Source organism: Rhinatrema bivittatum, chromosome 3 (genome assembly GCF_901001135.1).
Source record: "Rhinatrema bivittatum chromosome 3, aRhiBiv1.1, whole genome shotgun sequence".
Classification (NCBI taxonomy): Eukaryota; Metazoa; Chordata; class Amphibia; order Gymnophiona; family Rhinatrematidae; genus Rhinatrema; species Rhinatrema bivittatum.
In genome coordinates, this window is record NC_042617.1 from 351,511,992 (window position 1) to 351,524,734 (window position 12,743).

A 12,743-nucleotide genomic window follows, 5' to 3' on the forward strand; every position below is an offset into this window, starting at 1 on the left:
GCACATTTTAACCCGCAAAAATTATCGCCTGCCCGGAGCAGGCGTTAATTCTTGAGGAGCCCAAAAATATTAAAGAAAAGCAGAAAATACTGCTTTTCTGTTCCTTTTTTCAGTTCCTCTGACTTAATTTCATTGCGATATTAAGTTGGAGGAACCAAAATAAGAGAATTAAAAAAAAAAAAAAATGTGTGCCAGCGGTCAGGTTAGGAAAAGGGACGCGCAAATAACAAGCGTCCATGTTCCTAACCCATGGCTGTACACAGGCTTAGAAAAATGGACGCTCATAAATTTGAGCATCCATTTTCCTAACCTGCTTGCCACCTCTCCTAGGCGCCCATTGCCGAGGTGGCACTAGGGGCACACAATTTTCCCTAGCGCCTCCTTTTTACCGCGTGTTAAGGGAGCATCAGCCTGAAAGTGAATTGAATTTTTGTGTTATTTCTTTAAAGTATTTTATAACTGCATGTGTATTTAGGGACATGAATTCTTTTTAAGTTGTGATATTTTTATTGCCCTAACCTAAGACTATCTGAACAGGGGACTTGTTGTGGTGTCAAAAGTTTATATATATGGCAGCCTCTTTGAATTATTCTTATCTAGGCCAATAAAAGGCATGACTTTCTACAGTTCCCTGCAGGACCAATAAAGCTACTATAAAACAGGGATGTGAAAAAAATTTCCAATTGAAAAAGATAATCATTGTGTTATATCTGCAAGCTGTACCATGAAGGTTGCAAGACTATGGAGATTCACTGCGAAAATTAGCTTGCAGATCCGCAGGTACAAAGCATTTGCGAGTTTTGCGACCGGCAAACTACGCGTGGTTTTTCAAAATTTCCTCCAGTGAGTAAAGTTGTGCATTTGTTGTTTCTTTTCTGGCTTAAGTGTCAGAAAAGGGTACAATTTACAGTGCACATACAGGCATTGCTGATATTACTATTATAGGCTGATCGACATTTTTCATCTCTTCTTTACTTTATAATGGCACAGTCCATGTTTGGAAGGCTTTTTAATAACAACACTGAAAACGGGGACCTTCAAAATGAATTTCCAGTGACCATCTTCAGAAGGCAGCAACTGCAGAGGCTTTAATTTAGACCGAGGACAGCATTTGAATGAAGCTGCGCAAGTTCCAGAGCCTTTCATTATAAGCATCCAGTGGCATTCTCTCTGTTCATGTCTGCCTTCTGTTGACGGTGGTTGCTATGTTAGCAAATGTGCCCTTTTAACCTTTTTCTTGAAAGGTGAGATAAGGGGGTCATAATATGTTTACATCTGGTGGCATTTCCCATTGTGCAGTGTGATATAACTATCTTCTCTTCAAAAGAATTTCCATCAGGTTTGGAAACAAGGAAGATCACGTTGTGGAAAAGAAAAAAAAAAAAAAAGCTTGGCCTGTTTAATAATCTGTGCATGTTGAATGAAATCCAATCTCACACTGTTACTTAACTGCAACAGGGATTTGAGATGAGTCTATTCATGACATTCATTGACATTGTGGTTGGCAATTTTAATGTAGCCTTTTTGAAGTATACAGTAAAAAAAAAAAAGACCCCAACACTGACATCCCAAGAAATTACATTAATTTTCCTGTCTCCACCTCAGTGAACATCAGGTTAAAGGAAAAAGGTCATGGTATCTTTCTATTTTGGCTTTGCAAAACATAAGTAGCATGAACATAAGGATACTGTTTACCATAGCTGCAGCCCTGGATTTTCATCGTTTTGCGGAAGTACATTAGTCCTGCTGGGGGCAGTGTTCCATCTGGCTGTGGTGTTTGCAAAACCCCACGCCGGGGGTAATTTAAATCTGAAGGATTTGCAGCAATAATGAAAGCAAAAGTATGCTCTTTCTTCTACATTTGTTATTGCTCCCTCAAGAATGATTTGTGGCTGCTTTCTGTGTTGGTAAATGTTTGAAGACAAAATTATGCACATTTTTTTTTAAATATTATGGCCCCTGCTCTCTCCCCTCCTCCCTCCCCCGAGCACTTCTGCAGTCTGTGGGTAAAAGTACACGTACGTATGCTTTTTTACTCGCAAACGGATTGGGCAATATTCAAAGCCCCCATTTCCCCGGGTAAAGTGCCTTTTTATTTAACCTGTCACTGGGCTTTGAATATTACCTGCGCCATATATACTTTTGTTCTACCGCTGAGCTACTATCATTGAATACATATGCCTTTACAAGAGAGGCAGGAAACAAAAACAAAAATTCTAGCCATTGTTTCAAAGCCAGGTCTTCAGTTTTGAATGGATCAATGGTCTCTAAGACTGGGTTGAACAATACTGGTCCTCAAGAGCCCGCGAGCTGGGCATACTGAATGAAGGTTTCTGAAATATGTTTGCATGTATTTGATCTGAATTTGGATAATTTTTTTTAGCGTACCTTGGTGAAAATAAAACCCTGACTGAAATCTAGTGCTTTAGGTTTGGGTGTTTGCTTTTGTCATTAACAGTGGGAAGCCAACCCAGGGTTGCATTATCATTTTGTTCAGAATTTCCATGTGTTCCTCGGTCCCGATTTTTTACTTTATTAGCTAAAAATAAGATTAACTGATTAGACCTGTTCTAGTGAATCAAGTATTGATGTGCATTTGTTTATTGGATGTGAGTGTAGTTTAAATATAGTGACATAATAAATGTCAGCAAGTAACAACCAGTTGGCTCACCCAATCTACCAAGTTATTCCTGAGTGCACTACTTTTGCAAAGGATATATTCAAGCTGTCAGCCTACAAGTTTGGCTACCTGCAGGATATCACGCCTTAACCAAGTCAGTTTTGTTATGTTCTGTTTTCGGTCATCTACCATTTTGGGTAGATGAAAATATAAGTTTTTGTTTTTAAACCAACTCCTTGTGTCTCTCCATTTTGTAAAACTTAACTTTTCAACCCTGTTTGTACCACTTCCCTCTGTAATTGTATCAGGCATGCTTAAATCTTTTCGCATTATTGGTATCCACTAAGTCTGCTAGTAGGCCAAATCATTACCATTGTACAAAATGTTTTTCTCTGTTCCAGCTCCTGATCATATTTTGTGCCAGATTTAAACTGCTGGCATTCCTAATAAGGGGCCTAAGCAGTAACCTTTAGCTTGCATGTTAAGGCCATCTTCTGGATGCTAAAATTAGCAAGCTGTGTAGGAAGGCCTTAACATACAAGGATTGGCTAGCAATGGGGATTTCCTCCTTCCCTCCATCCCATGGCAAGAACAAGCCCTATCCAGGCTATCCGCCTTCCTTCCATGATAAAATCCCTCACCTTCTCCACCCCTGAGCATGGATCACAATCCCCTGATTTCCATGGTAGAGAACATCTGAAACACCTGCAAAATAGGACATTCCACCCGCTCCCTGGTACAACAAATCTCCCCATTTACCCCCTCACACATTGGGCCACCTCAGGTCAATATTCAAAACCATTTAGATGGATAACTCACGTTATTCATCTAAATGATACATTTTTTAATATTAACCACTTATCTGGCTAGGTTAGATTTTAGCTGAATAAATTATTATCCAGCTAGAATTAAGGTGGATAAAATAGAAGCGTTTCGAGGAGGAATTAAGTTACTTGGCTCACTTAGCTGATTTTTAAATATAAATAACTGAGGGCCTCATTTACTAAGCACTTTTGCGGAAGAGACAGAAAAGGAGAAAAGCCTTCATAAATCAGCCCTAGGTTAGCAATAACTGTGGGTAGTTTACACTTCCACTTCTGGGACTGATAGAGGCAGCACTGGAGCACTGAGAGCAGAAAGTATTGTACCAAGCTGTAGGAAGGGGTTGTCAGAGAGGATTGGAAGGTGCCTGGGAGGGGGTGGGGCGAGTGACTGGAACTGGAACTGGGACTGGAATATGAGTGAGAGGGGGATGGCAGTAGGGTAGCCTTATATTACATATTAGAAACCCTGGAAAGCAGCGTCTGTGGCAATCTACAGACAGGGACATGATTGCAAATTTAGGAGAGGTTTGAGGGATGGGTGGTGCACTGCTCGACAGGGTCTTATTTGAAATTTTAAGAGGAAGGGAAGGGAATGGGCCACAGACCCTTTTACATCTTTTCTTTTTTTGGGGAGGGGTCTAAAGAGCACTAGTTAATCAAATATCTTTTAAGATATTTGATTTGCCGCCAATGAAGAGTGGGTGACTCGCCAGAATGATGGCTAATGCCTGGAGACAATACCCTTATTCAATAAACGTACACATGCTTACTGTGACTCCAACATCATTCTAGCTTCAACAGCAAGAGGAAATGTGGAATAAAGGATCTGCACTCACAAAGGGGGGAGTAGCTGGCTTGTTACGGCGGTTACTACCCCAAACCAAATAAGCCTGTTACTTCAATTTCTATGCAAATACAGCATAGTTCTCTGCTTCAACGGCAGGGGAGAAGAAAAAACTGATACTACACACATCCAGCAGAGCTCTCTGCTTCAACGGCAGGGGAGAAGAAAAAAGGGTTCGCACTCACAAAGCGGGGAGTAGCTGGCTTGTTACGGCGGTTACTACCCCAAACCAAACTTTCGATGCATATCCAGCATGGCTCTCTGCTTCAACAGCATGGGAGAAGAATAAACTGATACTTCAAGCATATCCAGCATAGCTCCCTGCTTCAACAGCAGGGGAGAAGAAAAACAACCAATAAGGGCTGTATAACATAGTCTGGGTAAAACAAATAAGCATGGGTGTAGCTTGCTTATTGCGGCGGTTACTACCCCTACTACCCCTAACTTATCAGCTATATATTCACTTGGATGCAGCTCCATCACTGCTTTCTACATTAATGGTGGGGGTGGAAGGGGAAATAGAACCAAGAGCTAAGAGAAACAGATAAGTATGAGAGAAAAAAGTGTGTGAAGCTTGCTGGGCAGACTGGATGGGCCATTTGGTCTTCTTCTGCCGTCATTTCTATGTTTCTATGTAAGATACACAGTTAAGATTTACAGCAGGACATTTAGCCCGTTGAATATCTGGGATAAGTTATCCGGCTAACTCGCCAGCTTACTAAATATGAACCTCCTTCAGTCACATAAACTGTCAATCCTCATAGCCTCACCTCCCAGTCACTGTCCCTCCTGATTCATATAATGCTTTCCAGGAGGATGGCCCTGTTTGCCTGGCAGAAAGACTAGTATATGTTTCTTTGCGTGCATTGCGGTCCATTGATAAATGTCTTTTGAATGCACCCAGTGTTAGGTTGGTAAATCTGTAGGTTACTCGCAGTTGGGCTTTTTCTGTTAATGGCCCAACTTTGTAGCCTGGAGTTCAGATTGTTACTGGTCACTAGAAAGAAATTGAAAATTCACTTTTTCCAAATAGCTTTTCCCTTATGTATCTTCCTTTGGAAATTTTATTATTTTATGTTATGTTGTTATGTTTGTTTTGTTATATTTTGTAATTGTTTTAAGTGAGATTTAATTATGTATGTTGCTCTGCACACTGCTTAGTACGGTATTTCCAATATATTCAGTATAAAATAAATAATATGAGTAAGTGAATGAATAAATGAATAAATAAATAAATAAATATCTTTCTGGCTTCTCACAATACAGAGCTTCCCCAAGTCAAAATTTCCCAAGGCACAGGAGCCCCCACCCCCAATAGTACCCCACCTCAGCACACTCTTCTGGGAGGTCCCAAATCTGCATGAGCAGAAGGGAAGGGAATGTCCTCCTGCCTTTTAGGAATGGCACCAATAGTGGCACTTTACCATACCATAAGATGACGGTGACACACTTATTGTGGTGCCACTCATTGAAAGGTGTTGTGGGCAGGATGGCATTGCCTTTCCTCCTGCCCATGAAGACTCAGGGACCCTCCAGAAGGGGGAGCTCACACCTCTGCAGGTGTGCCATCCATCAAGCTCAGGGAACTGGAGGAAATCTACGTCCGGGAGGAGAGCTTCATATATTGTAGGCTTTCTGTATCTAGAGGGGAAGCTGATGGCCAAGGGAAGGGTTTATATAATTTGGGGGGGGGGATTGGTGTAATGGGCCTGGGGGTCGGGGGCATTGATTTTGGGGGACACTAGTGGCTCAGTGGAGATACCAAGGGAGATGCCTAGGTCTGTTCAGTTTGGAGAAGAGATGGCTGAGGGGGGATATGATAGAGGTCTTTAAAATCATGAGAGGTCTTGAACGAGTAGATGTGAATTGGTTATTTACACTTTCGGATAATAGAAAGACTAGGGGGCACTCCATGAAGTTAGCAAGTAGGGATGTGCATTCGTTTGCAACGAAATAGGAAAGAAAGACAATCTTTCCTATTTTGTTGCGTTTCAGGGGCCTGATGAAACGAAAGGAAAACCCACGAAATTTCATGTGGTTGCTTATCATTTTTTTTGGGGGGGGACAAATGGCACACTTACCAAACCCACCAATCCTTCAAATTAAATTACAAACCCACTCCCTCCTGAGCCCCCCAAGACTTACCGAAAGTCCCTGGCGATCCAGCGGGGGTCCCAGGAGTGACATCCCCTTCTCGGGCTGACGGCTGCCACTAATCAAAATGGCGCCGGTGGCCCTTTGCCTTTACCATGTGATGGAGCTATCAGTGCCATTGGTCATCCCCTGACACATGGTAGGCGCGGGCCATCCATTGCTCCTACCATGTGACAGGGGCCGACCAATGGCACCGGTACCCCTGTCACATGGTAAGGGTAAAGGACCACCGGCGCCATTTTGATTACTGGCAGCCAACGGCTTGAGAAGGGGAGATGGCTCCCGGGACCCCCACTAGGCCACCAGGGACTTTCGGTAAGTCTTGGGAGGGTCGGGAGGGTAGGGGGATTATAGGGATGTGCGAAGTAGACTTTCCCGAAATTTCGGGAAAATTCATTTCAGGGCGGCTGAAAAAAAAATCGTCCCGAACTGCGGGAAAATGAAATTTCCTGCGGCGGGCTGATAACGAAGGCTGAAGCAAAAGATTTGGCCGAATCACATCCCTATTAGCAAGTAGCACATTTAAGACTAATTGGAGAAAATTATTTTTCTCTCAACGCACAATTACGCTCTGGAATTTGTTGCAAGAGGATGTGGCCAGTGCAGTTAGTGTAGCTGGGTTCAAAAAAGGTTTGGATAAGTTCTTGGAGGAGAAGTCCATTAACTGCTATTAATCAAGTTGACTTAGGGAATGGCCTCTGCTATTACTGGCATCAGTAGCATGGGATCTTCTTGGTGTTTGGGTACTTGTCCGGTTCTTGTGGCCTGGTTTGGCCCCTGTTGGAAACAGGATGCTGGGATTGATGGACCCTTGGTCTGACCCAGCATGGCAGTTTCTTATGCTCTTATGTTCCGATGTGAATTGGGTCCTGTATTTTTTTTTTTTTGGGGGGGGGGGGGGGTGGCAGGAAGAATGTACTCTACTGCGTGAGTGGAGGTTTTAAGATTGCTACAGTAGAGGGAGAAGGATATTTTTGCCATGGAAAGGAGGGAAGAAGGAACTCCTGACTGCTAAATGTCTATTCACTTTGGACTGGTTATAAGTGGAGGTTTCAAATTGTTGTAGCATGCACCTAGTGTTTCGGGATTATCATGCATTCTGTACCATGCCACATTGTTGTGGCCAAAATTTAACATGCTGACAGAAAAACATTTTGCATGCACTTTAAGTAGCGTTTTTGAATACACACTATTATTATTATTTTTTTCTTTTTGCAAGCTTATGCTAAAAATGTTTTACTGTGAATTTCATTGCATAGGTCTTCACGTATATCCATGGTCTTGCCTCTCACTGCCTTTCTTGTTCCCTTGTTCCCTGCTATGCCTCTTCCCACTCTTCTCTGAACTTCTAAAATGAAAGAGGCTACTTATCACGTTTGTGCATTCTCCCTACTTGCACTTTCCTCTGGAATAGACTTTCTTCTGACATTCAAAATGCTGCCCCCCCTTCTTGCCATCACTCACCTTTCAGCAGTGCTGCTTTAACACTATTATTTCCTCAGTCTCCATCTTCTCTGGTTCACTTGCTAATTTATTATTGTTATTTTCATTTTATTATTCTAGGGTGCCATATAAAGAAATGCAAATAAACAAATCAATAAATAAAATAAGTTCAAACAGCATGACATTGACACCCGCATAAAGTATAGGTGTTTAATAATTTTGTTTCTTTTACTCTTAGCTTGTGGCATTGGGTTCTACAAATCATCTTCGCAGGATCTGCAGTGCACCCGTTGTCCAGCGCACAGCTTCTCTGACAAGGAAGGTTCTTCCAGATGTGACTGTGAGGATGGTTACTATCGTGCTTTCTCTGATCCACCTTATGTTGCGTGTACAAGTGAGTCAATCATGAACCTAATAATAAAGATATTCAGTAAGCCAGTTCATTGACGACTTATCCAGCTAAAGACAGCCGGATAACTTGTCCCATATATTGAGCGGATAAATGTCCCGCTCCAGTATACTTGCTTAAAGTTATGCGGCTACATTTAGCCGGATACCTTAAAAACCCAACCTGCTATGTTTGACTGTAGCCGTTTAGGTTTTTAAGTTATCCGGCCTTGCGTTGCCAGATAATGTGCCACATACCGGTTGTCTTCAAAAGATATGCAGGTAAGTACTGCTGTTTCTTAAATAAAAAAATAAAGATGTAAATGGGCTGTGCCCGATCCTCTCCTTTCCCCCATAAAATTTCATATGGCCCCGTCGGGCCCCAGTGCTCCCTAAGGGGTAGATTTTAAAACATTGCGCGCGTTTCCATGTGGGCGCGATTTTATAACATGTGCGTGCGTGTTATAAAATGCCAGGTCGGCATGCGCAAGGGGGAGGGGAAACATAATGCGCTTACGCGTGGCGACGCATCGGGGCCTTCCCCAGTTCCCTAGCCTAACCTCCCTTCCCCTTCCCCTATCCTGCCCTCCCCCCAAATGCTTTGTCCTACCTTTTGCTCCCACTTCTGAGCAGGAACAAGTTGTGTGTGCCGGCACGCGATCTCCCGGCACAGCGGCAAATGGCCGCTGTGCTGGGGGCCTCTACCCCCGCCCCGGACCGCCCCTTTCGTTAACCCCGGGACTTACACGCGTGGCCAGGCCCTTTGAAAATTGGCCCGGCCCGCGTAAGGCCCATCCACGCGCGTAAACCCCTGGGATTCACTTGCGTAAGTCTTTTAAAATCTGCCCTTAAATGTACAACTAAAGTCCCAGGAATTACAGCTCGGTGGTGTCCTTCCCTTCCCCCTTTCCTTTTCAAACATAAAAATCTGGCTGCCTCTCCCCCCCCGGATGTCACCCCCACCCGCAGTCCCTATATACAGCTACCCAGTAGCTTATGCTTCCAGCGCGGCCTCTTACAGAGCAGGGAACTGTTGACTTCACTCCTGGCAGAGACTCATAAGTATTGGGTGGGGAGGGGACAGCATTATATATAGGGATTGTGGATAGGTGTGTCATCAGGGGGAGGGGCCAGTTTTTATTTTGGAAAAGGAACCGGGGGGACGGACGGACCTGAACAGCAAGCTCAGGGACCTTAGTTGTACATTTAGGGGGTGTTTGGGGGTGTGGGGATGCACGGCCCGATGGGGGCCATATGAAATTTTGTGGTGGAAGAAGGGGATCAGGCCACAGGCCCTTTTACATCTTTATTTTTTTAATTTAAGAAAACAGTGCCGCTTACCCGTATATGCTTTGAGGATATCTGGATAAATAGCAAGTTATTTGGCCATCCAAGGCCGGATAACGTTTTGCCTGCTGTGAAACAGGTCTAAAGTTATCTGGCTAAATTAGCCAGTTATAGTTTAAAATTCCCTAAGTTAACCAGATAACTCCTCCCCAAAACACTCCCCAGAACACCTCCTTTTATCCGACTAGATTTTAGCCAGATTATGTTTGATCCGGCTAAAATCTAGCCAGATAATGGGCTGAATATTCTAAACCTTGCTTTTTAGATGAGTAATTTTAAGTTCTATTTCTAAATGGCTTTTGAACGTTGACCTCAAAGGACATTGCTTAATGAACCAGTCACAAACATTTGTTCTTGGCTTTTTCTTCTACCTTCAGTTGTCTGGCAGTTAATTTGAAAAGTACTTTTACACCATTATATGAACCTGAAAGAATTAATAAGCTGCATTTCTACTTGTTAGACCCTTGTTTGACTATACTTTTCATGGTGGGCTGATTTAATGTAGGCAAATTCAAAATTGTTGGATAAATACCGTATTTTTCGCTCCATAAGATGCACCTGACCATAAGACGCACCTAGGATTCAGAGGGGGAAAATAAAAAACAAAAAAAATGATGTGCTAAACCGGCTCTGTTCCCGGGCATCTGTGCATCTTATGGAGCAAATTAGGGGAGTGCATACATATTTTTTTTGTCCTCATTTCGTTTTCGGGTCTGGGGAAGGCCATGTCGGTCCACTCCCCAGATCAGAAAACTTTTATCGTTCTCTTTCTGTGGGAAAAACCAAACAACCCCCCCATCCCAACCCTTTAAATTAAATTAACTACAATCCCCCACCCTCCTGACCTCCCAAGACCTGCCAAAAGTCCCTGGTGGTCCAGCAGGGGTCCGGGAGCGATCTCCTGCACTTGGGCCGTCGGCTGCCAGTAATCAAAATGGCACTGACGGCCCTTTGCCCTTAGTATGTCACAGGGGCCGACCAATGGCACCGGTAGCCCCTGTGACATAGTAAGGGCAAAGGGCCGTCAGCGCCATTTTGATTACTGGCAGCCGACTGCCCAAGTGCAGGAGATCGCTCCCGGATCCCCGCTGGACCACCAGGGACTTTTGGCTGGTCTTGGGTGGGGGGTCAGGAGGGTGGGGGTTTGTAGTTAGTTGTTTGTTTTTTTTTTTTTTTAGATTCGCTCCGTAAGATGCACAGACATTTTCCCCCCACTTTTGGGGAAAAAAAAAGTGCATCTTATGGAGCAAAAAATACGGTAAATAGCTAATCATGGCTGAACAATACAATCGTTTCCCTACAGTTTTAAAACATTTCCATGTTTTAAATTGCTCTGGCTACTGTGACGCCATGAGATGAATGAATGAAAAGTGAATTAAAAATGAGAGTTGGGTGATTTTTATTTTTTTTTTTTGGAGTTTGATTGAAAAAGAGTCCAGAATAGATTAATAGTATATCAGGAAACAAATCAATTGTACAGATTGCTTTGTTCAGATAATGCCAGCTTGAGCCTCCACAATCCAAGGATGTACTATATATCATATATCACTGGCAGTCATGTCAGAATGAATAAAAAAATAAGTCTACAAAATAAATCCTCTAATGTATTATAAATGTCTTTTTTTTATGACAAGTGCAGTTAATCATGTGGCATCCAAAAAGCTTGCTTTTATTCAGTGTCTATGGAAGTACTCCATTTGAGAATAGGTTTCTGGCAAGAGATTATTTATTTTATTTTATTTTTCATTTTTCATTAAAGCTAATCAAGACAGTCCCTTAAAATATCACTGTCTGAAAGCTAATAAACTTTAATTCACCTAAATTCAGAACTTAGAAAAATGTATGGCCAAAAGACATTTGGTAAGGTTTGGAATATAAAAAAACACAAAAACACCAGCACATCTCAGAACCCGATATTTGACTTTATAGTTTACGTCAGTCACCTTACCCCCCAGTTGACCGATATTATACATTATCAATCTAATTACGGTACACATGAGCCATATTATTCCTTTTTGGATATGGGAAGTGATTCTTATGACATGACCAACAACTGGAGCTGAGTGGATATGGTTATATTTTGGTCCGAGGGCTTCCGAAGGCAAATAAAAAGCATGCACTGTATATGTTTGAGTGAATGGATATTAAAGAAGCATGTCTCTGGGTTGAGTGGAAGACAGCTATGGTAGTTTCTCTTGCTGCACAGTGTAAGAGCTTTTATTCAGGCAATGATGAATAGGTTTTTTTTTTTTTTTTTTTTGCAACTATTTCAATTTATAACAATTGCCATTCGGAATAACCTGAAAATTTATGTCTCTGTGAGCAAAGAGGAGAATAATCAGCCACATAAGTGGGTGACTGTATCCAATGGTGCAGAGACAGGAAAGGTCTCTGAAAGCTCAGAAATCCTGAGGTGGTTTTCTGTGCATGCCTGGGCGTTTCTGTGCAGGTGCTGTGCCACGAGCCTCCTCTGTCTTTTTTCTTCTGCTTGCCTGAAAGGACGCGGTTTTTCTCACTCCTTCAGCCGTTATCTTCTCTTATTTTTATTCCCTTTATCAAAGTGCTTTTCATTTTTTCTTCACCCAAGCCTCCAAAAGAATGGATTATTTTATTGCTATTATTTTTTTCAAAATTGAGTTTGACCTAGTCACAACCTAAGTCTGGACAACCAGACTTTATAAGGTGCTCCCACTGCTCCTGCAAGATGACTGTCTAATCTGTATGAATGCTGTGTTCGCTGCTTAGGCCCATTACGTGGTGTACGGAACTGCGCTGCCTGTGCCCAAATGACTTCCAGGGCGAGAAGATCTATAAGGTACTGATTGAAAGAACTTTTAAGTTCTCCTCACACTTCCAGATCAGCAAAGAGGAAATGAAAACCAGGTGAGGGACCATGGCTTAAATAAAAAAAAAAAAGGCAGTCTTCCTCTCATGCTGGGCGCCATGACTCAAGTCTTTGTGCAGGTGCCATTGCCTGTCTAAAAGGGAGAGAAGTTGCTCTTTTCAGTGCCAAAGTATGTATGAGCCAAGGCAGGGCCTGTAGACACCAACAGGATATCAGCGCAGAGGAAGATGTCTTTAGTGTCAACACCCTTTGCTGCAAACATTTCGCCAGCACCATCAA

General features: G+C 42.7%; 1 protein-coding gene across 4 annotated transcripts in view; it reads left to right on the forward strand.

Annotated features, from left to right (window-relative positions):
• EPHA7 (EPH receptor A7) overlaps positions 1-12,743 on the forward strand; it is a 410,651-nt gene that overhangs the window by 102,434 nt on the left and 295,474 nt on the right. For all 4 annotated transcript variants that reach the window (XM_029595405.1, XM_029595407.1, XM_029595403.1 and 1 more), the window contains exon 4: positions 8,124-8,279. In XM_029595405.1, coding sequence (XP_029451265.1) covers positions 8,124-8,279 — 156 coding nt within the window. The remainder of the gene's footprint in view (positions 1-8,123; positions 8,280-12,743) is intronic.